This window comes from Otolemur garnettii, unplaced genomic scaffold, assembly GCF_000181295.1.
Source record: "Otolemur garnettii isolate 467f Iridium unplaced genomic scaffold, OtoGar3 scaffold00126, whole genome shotgun sequence".
NCBI classification, from domain to species: Eukaryota; Metazoa; Chordata; class Mammalia; order Primates; family Galagidae; genus Otolemur; species Otolemur garnettii.
Window position 1 is genome coordinate 125,902 of NW_003852521.1, and position 24,822 is coordinate 150,723.

Genomic DNA, 24,822 nt, shown 5'->3' on the forward strand with positions numbered 1-24,822 from the left:
CACTGCCCAGAGAGGGCTTCCCAGTGACCAGCTCACTGCCCAGAGAGGGTTTCCCAGTGACCAGCCCCCCACCCAGAGAGGGCTTCCCAGTGCACCTTTATACACTTGCAACTTCTGTGGAAAAAACAAGCCTCCTCTCCTCTGCCTGTGATACTGGGACAGGATGGCATTGTGACTACCATATGGGGACACACTGGACAGGGGCCTGGAGTTATACTAAGATGACAGCAGGAGGCAGAAGGACCAATCCCACAGGAGTGTACTGGGGGACCCCAGGGCAGCCTGCCAGGCTTGGTTAGATGGATGTCTTAGGCCTCACTTCACAGAAAAGCCTCCCAAGCAGACTCTGCCTGCCCCTCAGACTGTACTGTACCTCCTGAGGTCCATCCTACGGTCCCTGCCCTGACTTCTGGCTTAGTCAAGTCAGACTCTTCCACGGAAGTGTCTGAGGACAGGGCCAGCACAGCACCTGCTACTGGGCTGTCCTCCTGGGGATGTTCTGGGGGCCAGCATTTAGGGTGGAGATATGACAGGAGGCAGGAGATACTGAGTTTCTATCAGTGTTCTTTCATTTTACCTGAGAATTAAGATCGGTTGGTTTAATGACACAATTTTGTGTGCCTATATGCTTTAGCAAAATTAAATAAATGCCAAAAACTCCTTTGCGGTTTAAAAATTCTTTTTTTTTTTTTTTTTTGAGACAGAGCCTCAAGCTGTCCCCCTGGGTAGAGTGCTCTGGCATCACAGCTCACAGCAACCTCCAACTCGTAGGCTCAAGCGAGTCTCCTGCCTCAGCCTCCCAAGTAGCTGGGACCATAGGCGCCTGCCACAACGCCCAGCTATTTTTTGGTTGCAGCCGTCGTTGTTTGGCGGGCCCGAGGCTGGATTCGAACCTGCCACCTTAGGAGTATGTGGCTGGCGCCTTAGCCGCTTGAGCCACAGGCGCCAAGCCTTAAGGAAATCATCCCTCAATTTTGCAAATGGTCTCAGACCTGAGAGCTATTCAGACGAGAAGTCACTCGTGAGTGCACTTCTCTGCAACAGAGCCATGACCATGAGACGCAGAGCTAAACCACCAAGCGTCTCTGAGCTGCACAGCTGCCTGGGAGCCAGGACAGGCCCATCTAGGTATGTAGTCGTGTCTCATTTTTAAAGGGCCAATTACCTTTCACTATGAGTATAATGTTTTAAGTTGCTTTTTCTACATATTCTCTGTAAAACACTGACAAATACTTCATGGGACAGTACCCACAATAAACACGTTTAAAATATACTCAACTCTGACTTGGACTTATTTATTATTTATGAGGATGAATGCACTTAATTTCTCCTAGCATGTTACATTTATTTCAGGATATTAAGAACTGCTTTTACTTTCCTGACTTCAGTACTCCAGGAATACTTCTTAGCACTAACTGTATCCCGAATGCTCAATACATGCTTCTTGTGGTTGTTATGCTTCCTAAAAATCAGAAGTAACACAAGCTTGAGCTTTAGCTGCTGGAAGAGAAGCAGAATCATGGATTCCCCACTCTCACTCACCGGCTGCTGTGGGTACAGGCCGGGCTGGTGCCCTCCATAAGGTGGCTGTCCCGAGGGAGGACCTTGGCCTGGATACTGCTGCCCATAGGGTTCATGCCTAGAATGGGACATTTAAAGAAAACTTAATTTACAAAGAACTTTAGAACAATAGAGAAATAAACCACCCATTCCTGGGAATGCTACACCCCTATGTGTACCGTCTCACCCTTAGTACACACCCTTTCAACCGAGGCACCAGAATGGCAGCTGCACCTTAACTCTCAGCTAAAGGGATAGGACACCCCTCATAGGAGCAGTGCCAAGCTCCCTGTTTGGGTGGTCAGTTAGCAGGTGTCGGAGCAAGATTGGCTGGACAGGTAGGCACCCTGCAGTCACTTGTTAAAGCCTTTGGCCCCTCACCTACTCACTGCTGTTTACTTTCACAAGTATTGTGTAAAATTATGATGTGATACACTAATGAAAGCAAGAAACATTGCAAGGAATCTAAGACTCAACAGAATGCTTCTGAAAGTACCGGAACATGGACCATATTCTCACTACAGACATAAAATGTTTAATTTCTAAATAGTATACTTCAAAATCAATCCAAATGATACTAACTTAGCTATAATTATATAGACACAAGTACTGAAAATTTCAAAATCCAGTGCTCTAAGTGGTGAGAGGGGAGGAGGGATGGGACAAGGGGGTCACAGTATATGGAACAACTCTTGAGGTCAGGACATAATTTATAAGAGGGACTTTATCTAACAAATGCAATCAGTGTAACCTAATTCTTTATACCCTCAATGAATCCCAAATAATAAAAAAGTAATAATGTAAAAGAAAATCATAAAAAAATAACTAAAACAAAACAAACAAGAAACAAAATCCAGTGCTCTAAAAGGCTACAGAAAAGAACAGCATACTGGGTACAGGGGCTCAGGCCTGTGATCAGGCACTCAGAGAGGCCAAGGCGGGTGGACTGCTTGAGCTCAGGAGTTCAAGACCAACCTGAGCAAGAGAGAGACCCCATCTAAAAATAGCTGGGTATTGTGGTGGGCATCCGTAGTCCCAGCTATTTGGGACGCTGAGGCAAGAGAATTGCTTGAGCCAAAGAGTTTGAGGTTGAAGCCACAGCATTCTAATGAGGGTGACAAAGTGAGACTGTCCCCAAAAATCAAACCAAACCAAAACAAAACAGGGATGATTTAAATATTCTTCTATTAAATCTTAAAATAGAAATGAATAATATCTTTACTTTTCAACTCTTATTTTATTGAGAAATTATAGATGTCAAAAATAGCATGTTTTAAAGGGTAAGAGATTTGGAATTTTGAAAAATAATTGATTTAAGTTACTATATTAAATCTTACAAGAAAGATTAATTGGACTGAATATATGCCTAAACTAATCAAAAAATGAGAATAAGGGGAAAAAATAAATTTTTGGACTATCCCATATTGAACACACATGGGAAGAGGTTTTGCTAATTACTTTGACACTAGAAGGAAGATCTTAGGAGCAAAGAAATAAAATTGAGATGAATAAAATTTGAACAGCAAATAACATTTTTTCAGAAGAGAAAACTTAGCAATGAGGTTAAGACCTTTCTCTCTGAAGTGGTAGATGTGGAAGACCCAAAATAACTGTTCTTTTAATCTCAGCAGAAAAAAAAAATCAGTAGTTTTTCCTACATCCTTAAAAACAAACCAAACCTAACTGAAATCCTTGCTCCAACACACCAAAAGTTACATAATGGTTAACTGACTAAGGTGGGTATCACAAATAAATATTTGCTATGTCTGGCCAGGGTAAGAATTAATTCTCAAGTCACAGTGAGAAAGCACTGTATCACCAGTGGGCAGGCTGGCCACCCACTCTCAAGAAAAGGCCCATGCAGAACGCCACGGAGAAACCCAGCCTGGTAAAACAGTGATTTTTCAAACCATCTGCCCCTTTCCACTGCGTAACACTCCAGTGTGTGCAGTGAGGACAGGGGACGGGCTGAGACCTGGGCATGCCAGTATGGCTACAGCATAAGGGCCTTCTACCAGACCTCTGAATTTTCTCTTTAAAAATCAGAGATATAAAAAATCCTTGTTTCTAATCATTTCCCTTATTAGGGAGACTGAGAACAGCAGCGGCGGGGAGGAGCTGCTGGGCCAAGTCAGAGGCACAGGCAGAACCCTCTTGGCAAGAGGAAGCCTGCCCGAAGATGCCGGTTTCCTGATGGCCTTGCAACCCCTCGGTCCCACCCTTCCATCTGCATCAGTCCTGCAGCCTAACTCACAATTTTCATATCAAGACGACTTTCTAAAAAGAAGCTCCAGTGAGGCGTGCATGGTGGGTTTTCTCAGAGATGTTTCTTAGGGAGCAAAGTATTGACTCTCTGTTTAAAATGTTCACAGGGAAGATTCAGAAACATCTGAAAAGGTAACATCTGGGAGACCTTTCCGGAACACTGAAAGCCTGAAGTGGCCACCACCGCAGTGGATGTCTCCCTAAGCAAAAACGGCCAGGGCAGCAGAAGCCCTGGGGCTCCAGGAGTCAAGTGTGTGGCTCCCAGGTGAGCTGTAGGTGGATGTTGGGGGGACCACTGTGACTTGGGGTCAAGAGGGGCCCTAGGGCTCCAGGAGTCAAATGTGTGGCTCCCAGGTGAACTGTAGGTAGATGCTGGGGGGACCACTATGACTCGGGGTCAGCAGGAGCCCTGGGGCTCCAGGAGTCAAGTGTGTGGCTCCCAGGTGAACTGTAGGTGGATGCTGGAGGGACCACTGTGACTCAGGGTGGCTGTGGCTTGTGACTTCTTCAGGCAAAGACTCTTGCCATGGCCAGACCTACTCCAGCATACCCAATTTATACTGCTGGCCACTTGCTTACAACAATAGCCTCAGCTGCTCAAGGAAAGGTCCTTCCTCCCTGTTCTGTGGGGCTGTCCACTGCAGACAGCCCCCGACACTGCCCTGGGGGTCAGCGGTAACTCCCCCCCGCCCCCGCCCTGTTACCTCCCACAGGACAGCAGACACTGTGCTATTGCTGGTGGCTCAGCTCCCAAGGCTCTGAAATGTGTGTGGGAGGAAAGCACAGCTTCTAGTAAGTCAGCTTCATCTTACAAGTACCCACCTCCGATCGTAACTGGCTCCGTAGGGAAACTGCTGGCGCTGCCCCATGCCCAGGCTGGACATTGCCCCCGAGGGACTCTGGCTGTACATGTCCTGCATGCTGCTGTTGGGCAGCTGTCCTTGAGTCATGAAGGGCTCGCTACTTCCAGGCACTGCAATGTTTTAAAGAAAGGCATCAAATTAAGAATTTCAGAAGTCACAGGGCCCATATATTGCTTTTAAAAATCCCTGTCGACTTCGTATTTATCTTTTCCTTAATGTGACAGATCATAACACTGATGAAAGCATACAAGGTCTGGAGCCAAGACATGGCCTATGGGGGCAGAATTCTAAGCTGGCACCAGAGATGCCCCCCCGTGTGCCATCCCTGCAGCCCACCTTGTATGTGGTGGAACCTGTGAATAGGGCAGGTGCCACACCATAGCCACATTACAGTACACAGCAAAAGGCACTTCACACATGTAATTAAAGTTGTTAGCTGGCTGAGGTTCACCCAAAGGAAGATTATGCAGGTAGCCCTTTAAATTTGGGTGTAAAGGTTAGAGACAGAGCCCTGCTATCCTTGAAGAAGCCACTCCCATCTGTGGTAGGGACCATGTGTCAGGAAAAGGCAGGAGAGGACAGTCAATCAGAACACAGGGCCTCAACCCCAGAACCATGAGGAATTGAGCTCTGCCAATGACCTGAATGACCTTGGAAGAGGACCCTGCCCCCAGAGGAGCCATAGTCCTGGCTGCACTCCTGACCCACAGACACTGGAAGACCCTGCATTCATGCTGTTTTAAGCTGGTGAGTTGGTGGTAACTTGTTACGTAGCAATACAGAATACCAGCGCAGGCCTGGAGCCATTCCTTACCCAGGCAAGTTCCTAACTTCTGAGTTTAATTCTTTGTCTATGAAATGAGATCAGTAATACCATCTCATGAAGTGGTAGTGAGGACGACATAAAATATGTATACAAGTCAGTTCCTTCCTCTTATAAGAAAAAAAGCGAAACCTTTAATATAAACACACTCATCCACTGATGCCAAAATCAGGATAAAGAAACTTGTTAGGGATTTAAGGACAGCTCAGGATGGGATGGGATACAACTATTTCTAACAGAGGGGAGAGTGCCAATTAGGTCATATATGCAAATAGCAGCAGCTCAGAGCCTGAAGGAAATTGGGTCAAGTCCAGAAACTAGCCTGCAGGCAAATTAAAGATTTTAATATAAATTTTAATTGATATCCAGTACTACGACTTTTCTTCATCCCGTGATGGGTTCTCTTATGTTATATGAGGTAAAAGCTGATTAAAATTTTGTGAGCTGATAAACTTTGTTGGGTTGGGAGAGAGGGGCGAACAATTCATGTGTGATGGACTTCACAGAGCCACGTGCTACCACCCACTTTATCTGTCTGATCTCACGGTCACCTGTGGCAGAACGGGCTCGGAGGTTACCTTTTATTTTGTAGACACGAGAACAGAGACAGAAATCAAGCAGCATCAAGTTAAAAATCTTAATTCCTGAATATACAGGCATTTGGAAAAAAGACAACCCAATTAAAAGTGGGCGCACACAAAAATGGACATTCAGAGAGGAATAAAAATAAACAATCAACATATGAAAGATGTGCGAGTTCTAATAATGAGGGAAATCCAAGTTGAAACGATGATGAGGCCTTTCCCCGAGTCTGAGTGGCCTGTGCTGGGATGGTGGACAATAATGATTCCCAGCCCCTGGCGCACTCTCGTTGAGAACATGCAGCCTCACCAAGAGCTGCCATGGGAGGCTATGCTTTGGTGTACCCAAGGACGCACATCTCTCGGGATTCACAGACAGCACTATCTCCGCCCACGTGACGTGGGCTTGGTCATGTGGCCAGTGTTGATAGTGGGGTGGTGGGGTGTTCTGGTAAGTGGGACACAAGCAAAGCTGCCAAGAGCTTGCAACCAGGGTGTGCTCTCTTGGAATGTTCCTCTTAGAACCCCTCTGCTATATCATGAGCACCAAAGCCGACACGGAAAGGCCCACAGAGGGGGTCCTGGTCAACACTGCCGCAGAGCTCCCCATCAGGATTCCAGATGATGGGGGCCACTTCAGTGTCCTAGCTCATGACACACAGAGGAGAACTATCTGGTCCACTGGAGAACTGCAAGACGGAATTAAGTGTTGCTATTTAAAACCGTTACATTTTGGGGTAGTTTGCTGTTAAGCAAACTGAGGTACTTAGTAACTAAAAAAAAAGTTTATATTTGATTCAACAACTCTACTTCTAAGAATCTACTTCACAGAAACCATCTAGCAAGTGTAAGAAAACAGTTGCACTTCAACAATCACTGCATCAGTATTTATACAGCAAACTGTTAGGAAACAATCCATCCACTTTTAGAGCATTAGGGTGTATCTATTCAATTTTTAAAAGTAGAGCTATGTGTACAGATAACAATATTCAAAATATACTGTTTGGTTAATGAACATACAGATACTAAGTTCACTTATGTGCAGTCAGTCAATGCCTCAGTCGGTGAAGTAGGGAAATCAGACCTGGGGGAGGCAGGCAGGGGACAGGCAGGGCAAGGGCCACCTCACTGGGCTCTGCCATTCACTGCACCTCACCACAGGCCAGCAGCACGGGCAGCCCTGATGACAGCAAGTGTGCTGTCCCCTGATGCTACTTGCTGAATACAAACCAGAGCACCATCAAGTTCATTGACAGAACAAAGCAAGCTGAAGAATGGAAAACTTTACGTAGAACAGGAATAAAAGTAAGAAAGTCTGTTTCCATGGATTTTCTGTTTATCTGCTTTAATTTGGTATTCAGTATGCCAAGATTATAAGGCAGCAGGAGAACTGAAATATCCTAGGGATTGTACCAGCCCCCGGGTGTCATTCACACAGCCGATGAAAACACATTACAGATGCTACCCAGCGCACCACGGTGCAAAAGTGATATGCATTCAGTATGGGCCTTGATTTAAGATGGGGTTTTGTCCAGATAAATCCATTATAGACTAAAAATATCAAGTCAAAAGTGTGTCTGACTTACGATATTTTCAAGGTCCAGTGGGTTTATCAATACTGTCCCTTTATAAACTGAGAAGGATCCACCCCCTGTCTAGGAAGATTAATCACACAATCATTCCTCCCCAAATTTATTATTAGAATAAGAAAAATTCTAGGCATAAAGAGGTAAGAGAAATACAACTAGCTATCCAATATGCCAGATGGGCAGGATATTGGGATGGTTTACACAAAATTTTGAGGGCAAATTTCAAATACTACTAATTATGTTTTTCCATGTTGTTGTGTTTTTAGAGCCTAAAAATGCGATATATCCACCAAAAAGCACTAATGAAATGTTCTCCTAGCATCTCGTATCACGAAGAAAAATAGCTGCTCCAGCATTCACAAAGCCTCTGAGTTTCTAAGCTGCGGCATTTATTCCATGTTCTGCAAAATCTTTATTTGGAATAAGCAGCCCTGAACTTCTAAAAGGAAAAGTTATCGATTATCTTGCTTTATGAAACAGTTATCTGAAATATAAGAAATATTATAAATCTTATTTTCAAAACGGTACATGCCCTATATTCAAATTTTTGAGATTCCTCATTGTTACTTTTCACTGGTCCCTAAAACTTACAGAAACCAAGGCTTTGGGTTTTATGTTTCTCTCCACTGAGAAAATATATAAAGAAATTCATTTATCCTAACATCTCAATACAATACAGGTATTATTATTTAAGGGATCTCAGAATAAGTGCTCCCATAAAAATGTTATTCACTGCCTTTTCTCTATTTTCTAACACTATTCCCATCATGCCTCAAAATTCCACAGGACCTGAATGCATCTGGAAGGCCAACAAGCAAACTGCTAAGTTTCCACCTGCAGGATTTAGGCCGTGGGCAGAGTACAGGGGGATGGCTCAGTTGCCATAACTGCAGTGTGGACTCGACTGTGTGGTCAATAAGCACAAAGGGAAAAGCTGCTCTGGTGTCCCCCTCAGGGCCTCTCCCAGTCTCTCTCTCAGGGATCTCATCGGTCCCACAGCCATGGACACCACTTCCACACTTAGCACTCCAGATGACACCTAATCCCACTCTGTCCTTGCCCTAACATGTCTCAGTGAAGCTCTGGCTCCCCCCTCTGTCCTAGTCCCTGCCCATCATCCACATGGCAGGAAACATCTGTGGCCCTGCAGTCACTGCTGCAGGTTCCTCTCCCTCTGTCCCTCAGTTCAGCCCAGCAGCACCTCCGCGTGCTCCCTCTCCTGCCCGGCCGCCTCCCATCTGCCTCCACCGTCTCCCTGGACTCTCACAGCAGCCTCCCCGCTGCTCCTCACTTCTCTCCAGGATGTCCTCAATAGATGGCCTCTCATCTATTTATTCAACAAAAAATCAAATCATGTCACTTCCCTGCATAATGTATTTTACGAAGGCAAAAAAAGCCAAATCCAAACTCAATGACATGGCTCCAGAGACTGAAAGGCTCTGGCCCCAGCCTCAATCCCCTCAGCTGTCTCTGAGCCCACGTTGCTGTGCTGGGGACCCCCACTAGCTCCTCACACACACGGACCTGGCTCCTGCCCAGACTCCTCACTCTTCCTTACTCTGTAATCCAGATGACTGGCGTCCCTGCCCCACACGGTGTCAGTTACCGGCAGCCTGCCTTCCTCCTAGTTTCCGTTCTTCCACCAATCACAGTCTTTAATCACTGACTTGGGTGTTAACTTACTTTTTGTTTCCTCCTAAGAGTCTGTTAATCCTGCGAAGGCAGGGACTGGGTGTGAGCTACCAGTGTTATTACTTAGCACCTAGGACCATGCTGCCTCAGACTAAGGTAACAAGGAGCTACTATGACAACAACGCCAGGTGCTGCCTACCTGATGTACACGGGTACCAGCCACTCTTCTCTGGGCTTTCTGCACATTAACTTAATCCTCACCGTGCCCTTTGAACACGTTCTATTATTTTTCCCTGTTTCCACATGAGATAAATAAGGCACAAAGATGCTAAATATCTTTCCTCAGGTCACACACTTAGTAGGTTAGGGAGCTGGGGCTCAAACCTACACAGTAAGCACTCACACATGCTCTGAGTGAACAGGAACTGGAGGTAGAACAGCACAGACAAAGTGCTCTCTGCACCTACCTTTTCTCATGCCCCCAAAGGGGTCCTTGTTGGGCTCATAGGGCATCCTGCCCATCACGTCCGGCATGCCCACGCCCTGCTGGTAGGGGGCGTTGGGAGTCATGGAGTTCCGTTTTGGGAAGGATGAATCACTCACGTCTGAGAATGGGTCATGCACACTGATTGTACTGCTTCTGAGGAGACACCAAATGCAAAAGCTTACCAAGACAGAAGGACTTACCCCCAGACACAATATTCAAAAGACAAACCAATCTGGAAATCTGTAAATGCAAAAACCATCTAAAATAAATTACATGGATAAACCTAGTAGTCATCAACATTTTAAAACTCTCTAGGAAACACTGTTTCTTCTTTCTTTGAAGTTTTTTCCAGAAAATTAAAAGGTAAACAAATCTGATTTTGTATGGCTCACAGACTTTGTATTTGAACATACCTTCCACTTGGCATTGGGGTCATCTGTCCGTGAGGCGTGGAGGCTGGGGTAGGTGGCTTCAAGTCACCTGGAACCTCTGCCATGGAATTGCTGCCAGTTGACTGGGGAGTTTGTGGGCCTTGCAAGGATCCTGAGTTAGCTGAGAGTAGTAGTAGTGCCAAGAGAAAATGGGAAGAGATTAGAGGATACCAAGTAAGCTCATCTTTGCTAGTTACACGTATACAAAAGATACCATCTTAATAGAAACAGTATAGTACCCACAGTGATAATGATGTAATAAAATTAGTTGCTCTTACACTGTTTAAAGTGAAAATCACTAACAGTATTTATAGTAAACTGTTGGGCAACATACTTCATTTGTGATCCATAAAAAATTTGGGGGATACTTGCTTCCCAAGTATTTATCTCAAGAAAATAACCTAATAAAAAGAAAGCTTTAGGTGAAAAATGTTTATTTCAATGTTGTCTTTAACGGACATAATCTAAATGTAAATTTTTAAAAGTGATGAAAAATTTGGTACATTGACTTGACAAAGTATTGTGATGCTTTAGAAAAAAATTAGAAAACTTAGTTCTCGGTCTTAGACAATGAGAAAGCAATGATACAAATTAATCAGGAGCCTTTTGTCACTTCAATACCTTCTCAGCATCGAAATGTGCCTTTGCTCTGTCATTCACAATAGTCATGGTTTGAGCTATGAAATCGGAAAGATTGTTATTAAAAAATGCAAGTTACAAAAGCCTGGAGTTCCTCAATGTTGGTGTCAGAGTTCTGAGACTTGGCTTTAACTGCAGTTATATCATAACAACAGAGGCCAGAATTGAATAGGTTTTTTCAAAACTTAAGTAGGATACTTGAAAAAACTAACCTCATCTTGAAGGTAAAACATAGTATTTCAAGGGCTTTGCTTTATAATCTATCAGTCCTTAGCATGTTAGATGTTCAATGAGATACTGGTTTCATTTGTTAATTAAACAAATATTTATTGAATGAATAATGCACCCACTAGGCTCTTCTCTCTGTGAGGATACACCAGCGTACCAAACCAACAAGAAAGACAAACACAGGCCCTCAGAGTTTACAATAACAATGTTCAGGCCCTAACAAGTGGGGGAATTACCACTGCATGTAAACAATACTTTACATGTTACTGTTAAACTTCTTTTCTTTTGAAGTTCCCAGGGCTCTCTGCAATAGCCATTATTCACATTTTACTTGAAAGGAAATAGGGGTTAAGCCACTAGAGATTACAGAGTGAAGGAGCCAGAAGTCAAAATGAATATGTCACTTTTACTCAGAATGCCTTAGCCAAACACAGATGTTCCCTGCCTGACCAGGTGTCCTGCTTCTGACCGGCTGGAGTCAGCATGGCCAGCAGAGCGTGCGCCCTGTGTGACAGACAACCACCCTGGGAGCTGTGGGCTCCAGTGACTTGGAGAAGAGCTCAGAGACATCTGACTTTTAGGATGTCTTACAAACTAAAAATGCAGACTGCATTATATAAAGGAATAAAGGGGTCTTTCACATGGGCTGCAAGCAGATTGCCTCCCAGTGCTGCAAGTGGGAGATGACGCTTCTCTTCCAATTCAGGACACGATTCTGCACGGGCTTCACAGCTGCCCTGGAAACTCGGCTACCCAGGCTGCGATTTCAGAATGAACCTTGCTTATATGTATTCACATTTACAACTAATAAAAAAAAATGAAAAATTTCTCTCTTGCTAGTGTTTTTTCCTTTCCTTCCACAACCTCCGGCAACTCCATCAGCAGAGGAGGTTGGCAGGCTCCGGGCTGCCCCTACCTTTTGCCAGAAACTACAAATGTATACTCTAAAGTAAACAAGGGAAAGGTCACTGAAGGTTAAGTACATTCACACACTTCAGACAGCCGGCCAGGCTCCTAGCTGGGAAGATAATTTACACAGCAGGAACCTGGTGCCCTAGTGCTGGCAGTTGTGTGGAAGTAGGGTGGGGAGAGGCAAGAATAGCTGATGGGTCCCTATCTACAGTGACTAAAGGTCACCCTGAGGGCACTGCTGTTTATCACCCCAGCCCCTTTCTCATTTATCTTCCACTAAGGATTCCCCAGCTGGATCCATGACAGGTTTTGTGACATCACCTGTCAGCTAATAATAGAAATTTAGTCAGCCACCCGCAAGCAAAGATGGATGGGTTTTTGGTTATGGACTCACTAATTGAATGTGCCCCTCCCCACACCTGTCTCACGGCTCCCCTCCCAAGCTGGGCTCACAGACTGCAGGGGCCTCAAGGAGGTGACTGCGCCCCAACCCTCTTCAGATGTATTATGAGGTCTCAGCCTGGCCTCACTTGGGAGACTTATTTTGCTGATGGCTCTGGTCACAGAAGAGGGGAACCTGGATGTCCAGTGAGTTGTCACATAGCCACTCAATGGCAACTGTCAAGGGCAGCCCAGAGGCCACAGGGGCTGGACACAGATGATGTGAAATGCTCTTAGCACACAGCTAGATGAGTTAGACTTAGGATTTCAACTGGTGAGAAGTGACCGGTGGGCAGGGAATCTAGACTGCTTCTTAAAGGTCTTTTAATTTAGTTTGCCTAAATGTACTGGCAAAGAATATAATACAATTATGTTCCTATGAGAAAAAGTGACTTCAAAGAACACAAAAATTTGTTGAAAATTAAGTTTTAAAAATTTTGTAATACATGTGACCCTGACATGGAGGATAGCTGGGAATAATTTCATTCTCCTCCTTTAACAATAAAAATGTTTCAGAGACAATTTCTTTGATGACAGCACCAGAGTCAGAGCCACCTGATGCATGCTCCCTGCTCCCCTGGAATGTCAGGGCGCCTGTGTGGCACCCTCTGCAGAGCCGACAGCCCCTTTATCACCCCCAGCCCCTTTCTCATTTATCCCCCGTATCAGAGGACCTAGGCTCCATTTGGACCACTGAGAAGAATGGATCATCACTAGTGCATCTGTAATTCAAGCTCTTTTGTGCAGTTAAATGATAATGTTGCCATTAAAATGGCAGTTTGAAAAAAGGGGGAAAGGGAAAAGCCAGCTGCTAAGAGAACAGGCCCTCACTTTCTGGAGGATCTATGCCGCAGCAGGGCTTCCTGTACTGAAGCTGCTCACGCCAGGAGAGCTATTCTCCACACACAAGTGCAGACCATTCAGGGACACGAGTTCTTTCCTGGCAAATAAAATACACCCTTAGATCTTTGCAGACATCACCACTTTGGTGGCTACACCCCACTGGGTTTTTATTTTGGAAAAATAGTTTCAGAGCTGTTCAGAGGCAGCTTGTTTTACTCTGTAAACTAAATGTAATGTTATGAGACTTTTAAAATTAGATTTCCCAGTTTTTAAGGTATACTGTAAGCAACCAAGGCTTTGAGTCTTTAAGAGTGGGGTGAGAGAGAAGGATTTCTACTTGTACATAGAACCTACAGATCTAATTCTGGGTACATTCCCCACAAATTCACTTGAGGCCTAGGAAGTATTTATGTTAGATCCCTGATCAACAACTTTGGCTACAGGTTTGCTGTCTAAGACCACAGCTGGAGAAAGGTATTCAAAGGGAAACGGCTCTTCTCTGGTGTCTATGTGTAAATATCCACCTGCTACAAAGGCATTTCCAATAGCGGCAAAGGTACTGTGTAGGCCCCAAGATTAGACCTGCCGCTCCCCAGCTATGTGGCTTTGGGAGAAGTACTTAGATTCTGCAAGCCTTTGTTGTCTTATGGGTTTTAAAATCATATAACAAGGCTGATAAAGATGAAATGACAAGCACTAGAAAAGTGCCTGGCACAATGTGAGTGCTCCGGAAACACAGCTGCCACAGCCATGCTCACACGAGCTCTGCCACGGGCACAGCGGGCGCAGGGCCCCAGTTCATGTAAAGAGATCAGGAACAGCATGGCTAAGCACTGAAGTCACTGGGCTTGGAAGTGACCTCCACAATGACCAAGAGCCACAACAGAAAAGAGAAGGTTGGATTTACTTGAGGGAAGTCACCGCCCACAACTAAGGTGCTAATTTCTTCCCCCCTCTAATACTGTGTTTACCAAAATCTGTGATTTAGTAATTTTAAACTTGAAACCCTAACAGGTAGACCAAAGGCTATCAGGAGAACTGAAAAGAACAGCAGGGTCTCTGACAGCAGGGTAGATGGGCAGGCCACAGGGTGGCTGTCTTTAATGTGGTCTGGCTCGAGCTTAGGTAAGCTGCCTCTGCATAGACACCGAGGATCCTGACCTCTAGGTCAAAGCTGATGGGACCCCTTTGCTTCAGAAACAGGGTCACATGGAAACCTACCAGGACAGTCTGTTGCCTTCCCTAAAAGTGAGAACTTGTTGGGCAGGGGACATTCAAAATTAAGTCCAAATTTCATTTTACAAAAGTACAAATGTGAGCACCCCCAACAGTGGGAGAGCTGTTAGACCTGTAGGTGGCATTTACCAGAAGCACAGAAGTGTTCAAACAGGTTCATGTGGATCTTTATTTTGTATACACATAAACGGAGTGTTTTTAAATATCTGGAAAAGGAATAAAGGTGTAGAGTTCAGAATTCTAGAGCCTATTTTGACTGAATAAGATAAAAGCAAAAGTAGGGGCCAGGTGTGTTGGCTCATGCCTGTCATTCCAGTGCTCTGGGAGGCCGAGGCAAGTGAACTGCTTGAGCTCACGGGTTCAAGACCAGCCTGAGCAAGAGCGAGACCTCATCTCTATTAACTAGCCAGATGTCGTGGTGGGCGCCTATAGTCTGCTACTCCGGAGGCTTAGGCCTCAAGAGAATCGCTTGAGTGCCAGAGTTTAGAGGTTGCTGTGAGATATGACACTCTATTGAGGGCGAGAAAGTAAGACCCTGTCTCAAAAAAAAAAAGCAAAAGTAGGCTGCCTTCAAAGTGCTGACCAGAAATGGTCACATCCCAAATCCCACTGTCTCATCCTTTAAGCACTGCCAGGGAAGGTTCAATTAAATAAACACAACAAAACAAAACCCCTTCTTCTCACACATCTCAAGTTCTCCCTTAGGTTTACTAGGAAATAGCCTCCCCTGAGCCTCCCGGCACGTGCCCTGGGCTTCCGTGGCCAGCACCTGTAGCGCTGCCACTTACCAGGAGATGGCGGCTGGAGCTTGGGCTGCTTCTTCGTGTCCCCAGTGCTGAAGACTTCCGGCGGGGGCTCCTCCCCTCGCTCGATCTTGCACTCGAAGGCAAACAGGTACTGAATATACTGCTTTTTCAGGGAGCTGGCTGCGCTACTGGAAGTGCCAACATTTAGGTTGGTTGCCAGCTCACGCCACTTCTTGTTTTTATTAACCTAACAAAAAAAAAAAAATGGCAGGATCATTGGTTTGCAGCAAAGTGGCTTGTTTAAAGCCAGGAGACAAAAAAAGCACTTAATGTCTTGGTCTACTTTTTTTTCATTTGCCTCTTTTAACTAATGCTCATTACTCCCACTCAGTAGTGCACAGACAGCATTTACAGTTATAAAACCATTAAGGAACCTGCTGATAGCGGCATAAAAAGCCTGGCTCGTGAGGTCCTCCTGACGCCTTGCGCTCTCCAGAGCCTGCGAGTTCTAACACACTCTGATCACACTCATCCCACCACACCTCTAATTAACAAAAGGGCTTCAGAAAGCAGGAACACCACCATTTGTCAATTTAAGTGTTTGAGCACTGATATGAAAAACCACGCTTCCTTCCAACAGCGCAAGTCACAGAAATGAGGCTGAAACCTGAGGCCCACACCCCGTCAGGTCTGCTGGTGGCCTGTGGGGCAAAGAAGTGCGGCCCTGCCACGTGACCCCAATCTAACAGCTTAAGGAGATGCCACCAGCCACAGGTCAGGCTCTATAAAGCCACCAGCTCAGCGGGGCGGGTGGGGACACACCTTCACGCCATGCTGCCACTCAGGCACACTGCAGCTGGAGATAAGACAACTGCAGAAAGAGAAATAAAAACAGAAACACAGGGACAGGTTGTGTGAAAGGTCAGACAGGTAAATGAGATCCGGGGAAGGTTTTGCCTTTTGATGTCCCTTCCGGTGTACAGGGTTGCGGGATAGCAGTTTTTAATGAATATTGAATTTCTGGGGATTCAAACTTTCTCACAAAGCTCTTTACGTCCACTTTCTCTTTACTCACTTATGAGCCAGTACTGAATGGCTCATAATAAACAAACACCGAATGCCCACGGAGTCGCCCAGGGCCGCCCTGGCATGTAGCGGGAGGCTGCCAAGGGCGTGGCTGCTGACCCTTCACAAACAGGGAGCACAGTGCTGCCAGGGACATCCTGAGAAGCCAGGCTTTGAGCCTGCGTGTGGCCAGGGCACCTGCTCCCCACCCACATCTGATGCCTGCCAGGTAGAGAGTGTGAGGGGAGTGTACAACCATGCCAGGCAGCTCCACCTAGTGACCCTCACCAGCCACGGCAGGAGTCTCCACACAGACTGGCCTGGTTACATGGACAGTGGAGACAGTGAGGTTGCCAGTTTCTATACTGTGCTGGTTTGATGAACAAACTCTAACTGTGCAGTTTTGGTGATTCTAAAAACATCTATGATAGGTACAGAGGAGACAGGCCAGGAGAGCCCAGGTGCAGGGTGCAGGTTGAGAAAGGCTGGGTATAGTCAAGAGAGCCCAGGTACAGAAGGGACAGGCCAGGAGAGTCCAGGGGAGCACAGGGGCAGAGGGGACACGCCAGGGAGCTCAGCTGGAGACTGGCACATTTCTGTCACTCCTTTTGCTGACCACACTCCCACATGGTCAGTAGCTGGGCAGCACAGCCCTGATGCATGCTCCATCTCCTTCAGTCCTAGGTATGGATTAGGCACCCAAGGGGAAGGCTGAGAGCAAAGGCCCCTCCTGTGACCCCTGGTTGCAGCACTGAGACCACAGCAGGCCTGCAGGGATACCTATGGATTAGATGACTTGATCCTGAATAGTTAGTGACCCCAGCACCTTGGAGGGGTGCAAGGTGGCTCATTCTGACTGCCAGTTAGACCACTTGGAGCTCAGATAGTCCCATGCCATTGACCTGGGGCTGATAGCTTCTACAAGCCCCTCAGGTGCTGCTAGCACATAGCTAGCTTGAGAACTACTGGTAAATGGGAAGGGTACATGTTTTGAAATCAGACAAGACCTGACCCCATCATGTGTCCTGCAACATCCCTGGACCCCAAAATTAGTTGTGCTTTACTTTGTTATGACTGAGTTTCCTCATCTATTCTTGGGGCTGGTGACTTGTATGTACAAAGACGAAGGCCACACGGCGAGGTGCTAACACGTTTGTGTCCTTTCTGGTTCTGTGCCAGGAGGTGTCCATACCGGCTAGACTCTTTATTAGGGAGTAGGGGCTGGGTATGAGGCTTGAGGGGACCCTCCCCCTGACAGTTGAGCCAACACCCAACACTTACATAGCAGAAAATGAGCACCTCTTTACATGGTGCCCTGGGTGCCTCTCCCGCCCCAGGGTGGGAGATTCACAGCATTGGTCTGAATTTATAGCACTGGGTCTCCTAGTTGTCAGGTATTGTGGGCATGGTTTTATAATTTTCTTGATAAATTGCTTTGGATAGTGGAACACTGGTAATTTGACTCTTGTCTCATAATTAATTGAGTCATTTGTAAAACATTTCTAGAGTATTTACTATGAACTCCTAGCAGATTCCAGAGAATTCTACATCTGTCAGGGAAACTAAAGAAAAATCTACTCTGTGCCACTGTAAGGATGAAGGAATTGAGACCCTGATAAATGACCCGCTGATGTCACACTGCAAGGTCGGGGCAGGGCCAGGGTGCCCCGACACTCCCGCACACAGACGTGGGCCCGGGAAGGGGAATGCTGCAGTACAGCCTTATCCACACGGCCCCCTGACCCCTCAACCACTGGCTCTTACCTGTGCCAGGCCGCCAATCTCTTTGACGCAGACATAGAGGCGGAACAGGTCCAAGGGCTTCTTGCCCACGGCAGGCAGGCTTGAGACAGGGGAGCCTCTCTCTTCCATGAAGGAGAGGTAGCGGTCAGCCCAGAGCTTCCTCTCCGGCTCGTTCCCCAGCTCATATACCTTTGTGATTTTCTCCCCTGTGGTGGTAGATGAACTGGACTTCTGTGCCCAGAAGGAGCATGTGCAGATGGGCAATGGTGGGCAGAGGGAAGGGGAAGAGGTAAGAAAAAAATAGTGAGCTAACAAATCTAAGAAAAGAGATTAAAAACTACTGCTATCTATCACACAACAATCAGGAATGAAGGCTACTAGTTCAGGCACAAACGATACATTTTCTTAAGAATTTACTTTGACTTTAAATAAAGGGCCCAAACTCCCCCTTTTACACATGTGAAAAATTAAACCAAAACCAAAAAATGCTTTTTTGCTTTGATATATGCGTTGAATCCCAGAAGGCAAACTTCCAATGACACCTCGTGTTACTTTTAAAAATAAAAGGGTGTGAGCTCATAGAATGAGCACAGTGAATTAAACATTTTACATATCTGGAGCCTCCAAAACCTAAACAGTCTCATTTTTCCTGGTCAAAACAAGAATGGGCACGGTGTGCCTTCATTAACACTGACCCACACGGAGGAACAGGAGACACTAGCTGAGAACTGTAAGGCAGGCCACAAGTCACACCCCAGCTGCCGGTGCCAAGCTCTTCTGAGCTCTAGAAGCCAATGGCTGGCTGTGGGGGGGGGGCTTCAGCATTTCTCATGATCACCAGCATTCCGAGCTTAAGATTGCTGGACATTCTGTGTCAAGGTAAGGGGCGATTAAATAGTTATTTTAACAGATTCTTACTCTACTGCTTTAGAATAAAGCACAGAGATAGAATCCATGTTTTAATAATGTGCTGAATCATACTCCCAGCACTTCTGTGGGAGTGGATTAAATGGATACATTTACTTTTACGGCATGTGTTTGTGTGCTTATTACTGCTCTATTTTGTTTTTTTAAATATATATTTGGTTTCTAAGCTCCCAGTTTCTGCACAGCTAATTACGTGCCCTGGGCTGGTTACACTTTTAGCCTTCAGCAGGCTAATTGTATTTTTTCCCCTTTCTTTTGTATCTCTATATTTGTACTTGTAATATTTGCAATGTTAGGGTTATTGAGGAAAATCATTTCCAAATTCTTGATAAAGATTTCTTGGAACAGGGGCAGCACCTGTGCCTCAGTAAGTAGGACCACAGCCCCATATAGCGAGGGTTGTGGTTTTGAACCCGGCCCTAGTCAAACAACAACAACAAAAAAAGTAGCTGGGCGGGTGCCTGGAGTCCTAGCTACTGGGGAGACTGAGGCAAGAGAATCGTGTAAGCCCAAGAGCTGGAGGCTGCTGTGAGCTGTGATGCCACAACACTCTACGAAGGGTGACAAAGTGAGACTCCAAAAGGAAAAAAAAAAGATTTCTTAGAACAATGATTTACTTCCTTTATTCAGACACATCTAGGTTATCATTTCTAACAGATAGCCATTATTTTAGACAGCGCTCTTTCTATGTTTTTTTCCTTTTCCTTGTTTACTTTAACTTATTTTTAGATGTATTTATGAAAATTGGGGGGAGGGAAATAACATAAAAGCCATTAAAGCTAGATGTTACTTTATGTAACAAAATGATCCCCCCATAAAAAGTCTGGCCTTGGACAGGACACCTGAGAGTGAAACTCACAAAGCTCCTGTGCTGGCAGCTTGCCTCTTCAGAGGTTCTCAAACTGTGGGTCCAACCGCTTTGTGACAATGAAAATACATCGTGGCATTAGGAAGGTTGAGAACCACTGCCAGCTAAAGTAATCTCTAGAGCTACTGTGGCTGAAATTTTAAGTTTTTGGAGTTAAAAGTATCGTGGAGTTAAGTCTTTGTCTAGGAACATAAAAAGGGATGATATACTCCATGTAAATAAAAGTATAGAATGGTAGGATAAAAAAATGTGATCTTTTAGGCTATACTAAGTTTAAATTTCAAGTCACTTAAAAATTACTTTAGAAAACACCTTAAAGACATAACTTCTTCTTTTTTTTTTTTTTTGAAACAGAGTATTACTTTGCTGCCCTTGGTGGTGGTGTCACAGCTCACAGCAACCTCAAACTCTTGGGCTTAAGAGCTCCACTTGCCTCAGCCTCCCAAGTAGCTGGGACCACAGGCACCTGCCATAACGCTCGGCTGTTTTTTAAGAGACCAGGTAATCCACCCACCTTGGCCTCCCAGAGTGCTAGAATTACAGGCATGAGCCACAGCACCGGCCTATACATATTTGAATATCTATTTATCCACATATACATTCTGAATATAGCTTTCTCACTCCAAATAATAACGTTTTAAAATTTACTTCCCATAGCTTTACACCACAGGAATATTTGACTATGACAACAAACTGCCCCGGCACACTTCCTATCAAATTTGCACACTGACAACACCTCAGAAGGTTTGCCATCACTCACAGGATAGCTATTACTGGGAAGTTTCTAAATTTTAGTGTTGAATTTTATTTCTTCTGGAGAGGTACACTTACAACAAAAAGTAAAAAAAAAGGTCCAATGTTTTTCAAAAATGAAAATTTGAAATAAGAACTTGAGGGAAAAAAAGGATTATCATCTACAGTCAGTTTAAAAAAAAATTCAACTTCTCTCTTGCCCTTCATTTGTAAAAAATTGAGAGGCAGAAGTTTGAGATTCAATTTAAAGATAAAAGAAATAAAAGCAATCATTTTGGTTTAAAACTACTCTGAATAGCTCAACCAATATCCTGTCTGTAAGATCCGTCTGCCATTGCTGGTGTGGTCCTCTCTAAAGGGAGACTGCAGGGGGTCTAGATGAACAGTCCCATGATAACTTGACAATGCGCACAGAAATGCTTGCTCCCCTACTCTGGACAAGAATGGAATCTTATATGCTGAAACAGGCCTGAATGATGAACTAGTCTGATTATATTGTGTTTTAACTTCTCTCTCCTTTATCAAATGAACTTAAGTTTAAGTTCAATTTATTCTCACAAAATTAGAAAAATTTAATAATTTTAATAGTATACTTTTATTTTTCATAATTTTTAACTTTTTCAAAAAGCATTTTTGTGGCACTATGATGTAGGAAAATGCATCTGTATGGAACTGATGTGGTCAGGACTCAGTTTATTGCTTAAGTCCTTGAAGAGGCCTCCCTGAAGCTGGCTCACTGATCTAAACCAGGGCCTAGTTTTAATCCACCGTCATGTTCTGTTTACACCGTGTGTAAAACCCTATGTGTGCACGTGACTGTCTGCCACCCACTCTCCTGACCAGACCTTAAGTTCTTCTGAATCGCCGACACTTAGCACAGTGCCTTGCACGTGAAAGGGCCTGGGCCTCGATAGGTTTTTGTTCTGTGAATGATTACTCAGACAGACAGAAGGGTGTGAGAAGGCTGGCGGTGTGTAAACATCAATTAACATCTGCTTCAAAAATATCTTACAGGCAGGCTTTCAAGACAAGGTGCAAAGTGAGCATGGTCCTTGTCCAGCGAGGCTGATGGCTGAGAAAGGGGCTGTGCCAGGTCACACCAGCCTCCAGGTTGGCTGACTAGGGAAAAGATCGTCAGAGTCAGCATCTGGGTGTCTGACCACAGAACAAAGGCTCCGTGAATAAAGAGCATCCACCTCACCACCCTCGTCACCGACCAGCCTCCACGCACACCCTCCTTGTTCCTGGAGCTGATGGGAGGCTGGGCTGAACGAGTTCCTTACTGAGTGTGTTTCCTGCATATCCACTGACAATGGGCAGGAATGAGCCCCTCCAGGTCACTAAGACCACCTAGTCCTGTGCTTCAGTGTTGTAAAAAGTGCTATCCTACTGCTCTGGAACTTTTCTGGAAGCAAGAAAAAGGAATGAAATTGCTGAAAAGTCATAGTAAGACATTAGTATGGTGCCACAAATGTTTTTCTTGCATATACTTTAATTAAGCCTATAAGTACATTTTCTTCAAGTATTTTAGGCAGATTTACATTTCAGCAAGTCTTTACCATATGCCTGGTAATATGCGTATGTGCGTGTATATGGACAAATGTTTATTTTTACTTTAGAATGTTTTGTGACAAAACAATGTTGGTCCATAATATACTGTCAAAGCAAAGAGCATCTTTATCGTTTTCTTCTGTTTCAGACCTGCTGTTAGAGAGGCTTTATTAGGGATGCTATCAGCAGCATTGAGTACAAACCCAAGTGGTATCTCAGAGCAGCCAAATATTCTTGAACTGTATATATTTTGCTATGCTTTGACAGCAGAGATAATGTCAGTTTCTTTCACACTCTCCTTTGGCCCCTTGTTGAATTAGCATCTCACTCTAACAAGCGGCTGTTTTCTCACTAGGGTGACAGTCTAACCCTTTTCCATTGCAGACTACAGCTTCTCCTGTCCCATCGACTGCTGGAGACAGAAGGTTGCTTGTAAATTCTTAAAACAATTTAGGTACAGGAAGAGGTAATGTATATAGAAATATTTAGAAGAAAAAGTTAATATGCAATTTCAAGTGTGACTGTGCTATAACCAGAAAATACAGTTTATAATTCAGTTTGCATTTTTCTTAATTATTAATTAATTTATGAGATAAGAGTCTCACTTTGTCACCCTCAGTAAAGTGCTGTAGTGTCATAGCTCACAGCAACCTCAAACTCTTGGGCTCAAGTGATCCTCTTGCCTCAGCCTCCTAAGCAGCTGGGACTATTGGATATGCCACAAAACCCAGCTATTTTTAGAGGTCTCACTCTTGCTCAGGCTGGTCTCAAACTCCTGAGCTCAAGCCTCCCAGAGTGCTGAGATTACAGAGCCATGAGTGGCCTGGCCCCTTTTTCTTATATTTCAGCAGAAAGTAGGATTTGGGTAAGAGTTTGTTTCCTGAAGGACTCAATGGATGCAGGTAAAGTGACTAGTAAATTAAAATAATTATTTCAATCCTTTTTAACTTAGAGATTAGCAAGATGTGAGTTTCTACCATATAATATGGTCTATGAGTAGTCTCTGTTTGTAATAAATTATTCTTACCATTTTAAATTTTAAAGACTATTGTTTTTAACCTTTAAACTTCTGCCTCTGAGCCAACACACAAATGCCTTTGAAAAGTTATTTGAATTCTACATGTTGACTTGAGAGCATTACTGGTTCAAAATGTTTTTCCTATTAAAAAAAGAAAGAAAACAAAATAAAAAACCAGGGTAGACCATGGGGAGAAAATACACGCTGTTGGCTGCCTTCTGAGACTCAAAGCAAATAGCACAAAGAGATCAAGATTCAGGAGTTGTGTGTCCTTCCTGTGAGCTCTGCCGCACCCGTTCTTAGAAGCATTTTACGTTTCATCTCGGGTGCTGCAAAATTGAAGTGTATCTACACAGAAGGCAAGAGCGAATAATGAATGCCCTTTCTTCATCTGAAAAGGAAAATGCTGGTTATCCTACAGCTCCATGTGAATTTTACAAACATTTACTAGAACCACCAACTCTTCAAACCTTCAAGCTCTATCTGTTTAAATCAGTGAATGGATAATTAATAGCAGCCTCCTTTCGGGGTTTTGACTAGATTGCCAGATTCTGCACAGCTAGAGTCTTCTTCCCTCCAACTTGCTTTTCCTGAGCTGTGCTGTTCAATACATCGTCTCACAAAAATTAGAGTGTTAATTAAACCTTCTTGGCAAGTAATTGCATGTTAAGTTTTTTTTTCTTCTAAGATCTTTTGATTCCCTATATGAATGTAAAATAAAGGTTACCACAGCACCATTACCCTTTTTTTAATGGCACAGAATTAATTTCTTTAGTCAGAAAAATAAAGGCCCAATAGTCAGAAGAATGCTGAGACTAAAACATTTCCCCAGTATGTGCATGACCATTTCTGTCATTGACGTATCATACGGAAAGCAATACAGCAATCTGGCTGAGGGTACAGTTTTTCTTTCTTTTTTTTTTTTTGTAGAGACAGAGTCTCACTGTGTCGCCCTCAGTAGAGTGCCATAGTGTCACAGCTCACAGCAACCTCAAACTCTTGGGTTCAAGTGATCTCTTGCCTCAGTTTCCCAAGTAGCTGGAACTACAGGTGCCGCCACAACTCCTGGGTGTTTTTTTTTGTTGTTGTTGTTATTGTCACTGTTGTCACTGTTTAGCAGGCCTCGGCTGGGTTTGAACCCACTAACCCTGATGTGTGTGGCTGGTGCCCTAACTGCTGAGCTGTGGGCGCCAAGCCAAGACACAATTTTTCTATCTCAACTGATTCTAATGTAGGTAAATATTATTAATCTAATAAGTCTCAGGCACTAATACAGGGGGGCATAAAGTTCATGTGTAATTTAAACCAGACAACTATTTTAAACTGCACGTGAACTTTATGGCCACACAGTATGTCTACAATTTTTTGTTAATTTCAGACAAATGTGTTGAAAACAAGGCAAAGCTGATATTATACTAAACGTACCCAAATTGTAATACTTATTTCAGGTAGACAGTTTTGGAATGTTTCAGACAGAACAGCCCATGAAAAATTTAGGTCAGGGTCAAACCCCTCATTCAATCCACGGCTGCTATTAGTTCCCATATAAATGGTGACATAACCCATTTAAAAAATCTTTTATAAGTATACAATAGCTTAGACATTTAAACAGAGTCACTGT

The 24,822-nt window shown here is 44.4% G+C and overlaps 1 protein-coding gene across 2 annotated transcripts in view; it reads right to left on the bottom strand.

The window, feature by feature from the left end:
• ARID1B (AT-rich interaction domain 1B) overlaps positions 1-24,822 on the bottom strand; it is a 426,086-nt gene that overhangs the window by 8,584 nt on the left and 392,680 nt on the right. For both annotated transcript variants that reach the window (XM_003797856.3, XM_003797857.3), the window contains 6 exons: positions 18,106-18,315; positions 15,319-15,523; positions 10,214-10,352; positions 9,781-9,953; positions 4,648-4,798; positions 1,543-1,639 (listed from right to left, as the gene is read on the bottom strand). In XM_003797856.3, coding sequence (XP_003797904.2) covers positions 1,543-1,639; positions 4,648-4,798; positions 9,781-9,953; positions 10,214-10,352; positions 15,319-15,523; positions 18,106-18,315 — 975 coding nt within the window. The remainder of the gene's footprint in view (positions 1-1,542; positions 1,640-4,647; positions 4,799-9,780; positions 9,954-10,213; positions 10,353-15,318; positions 15,524-18,105; positions 18,316-24,822) is intronic.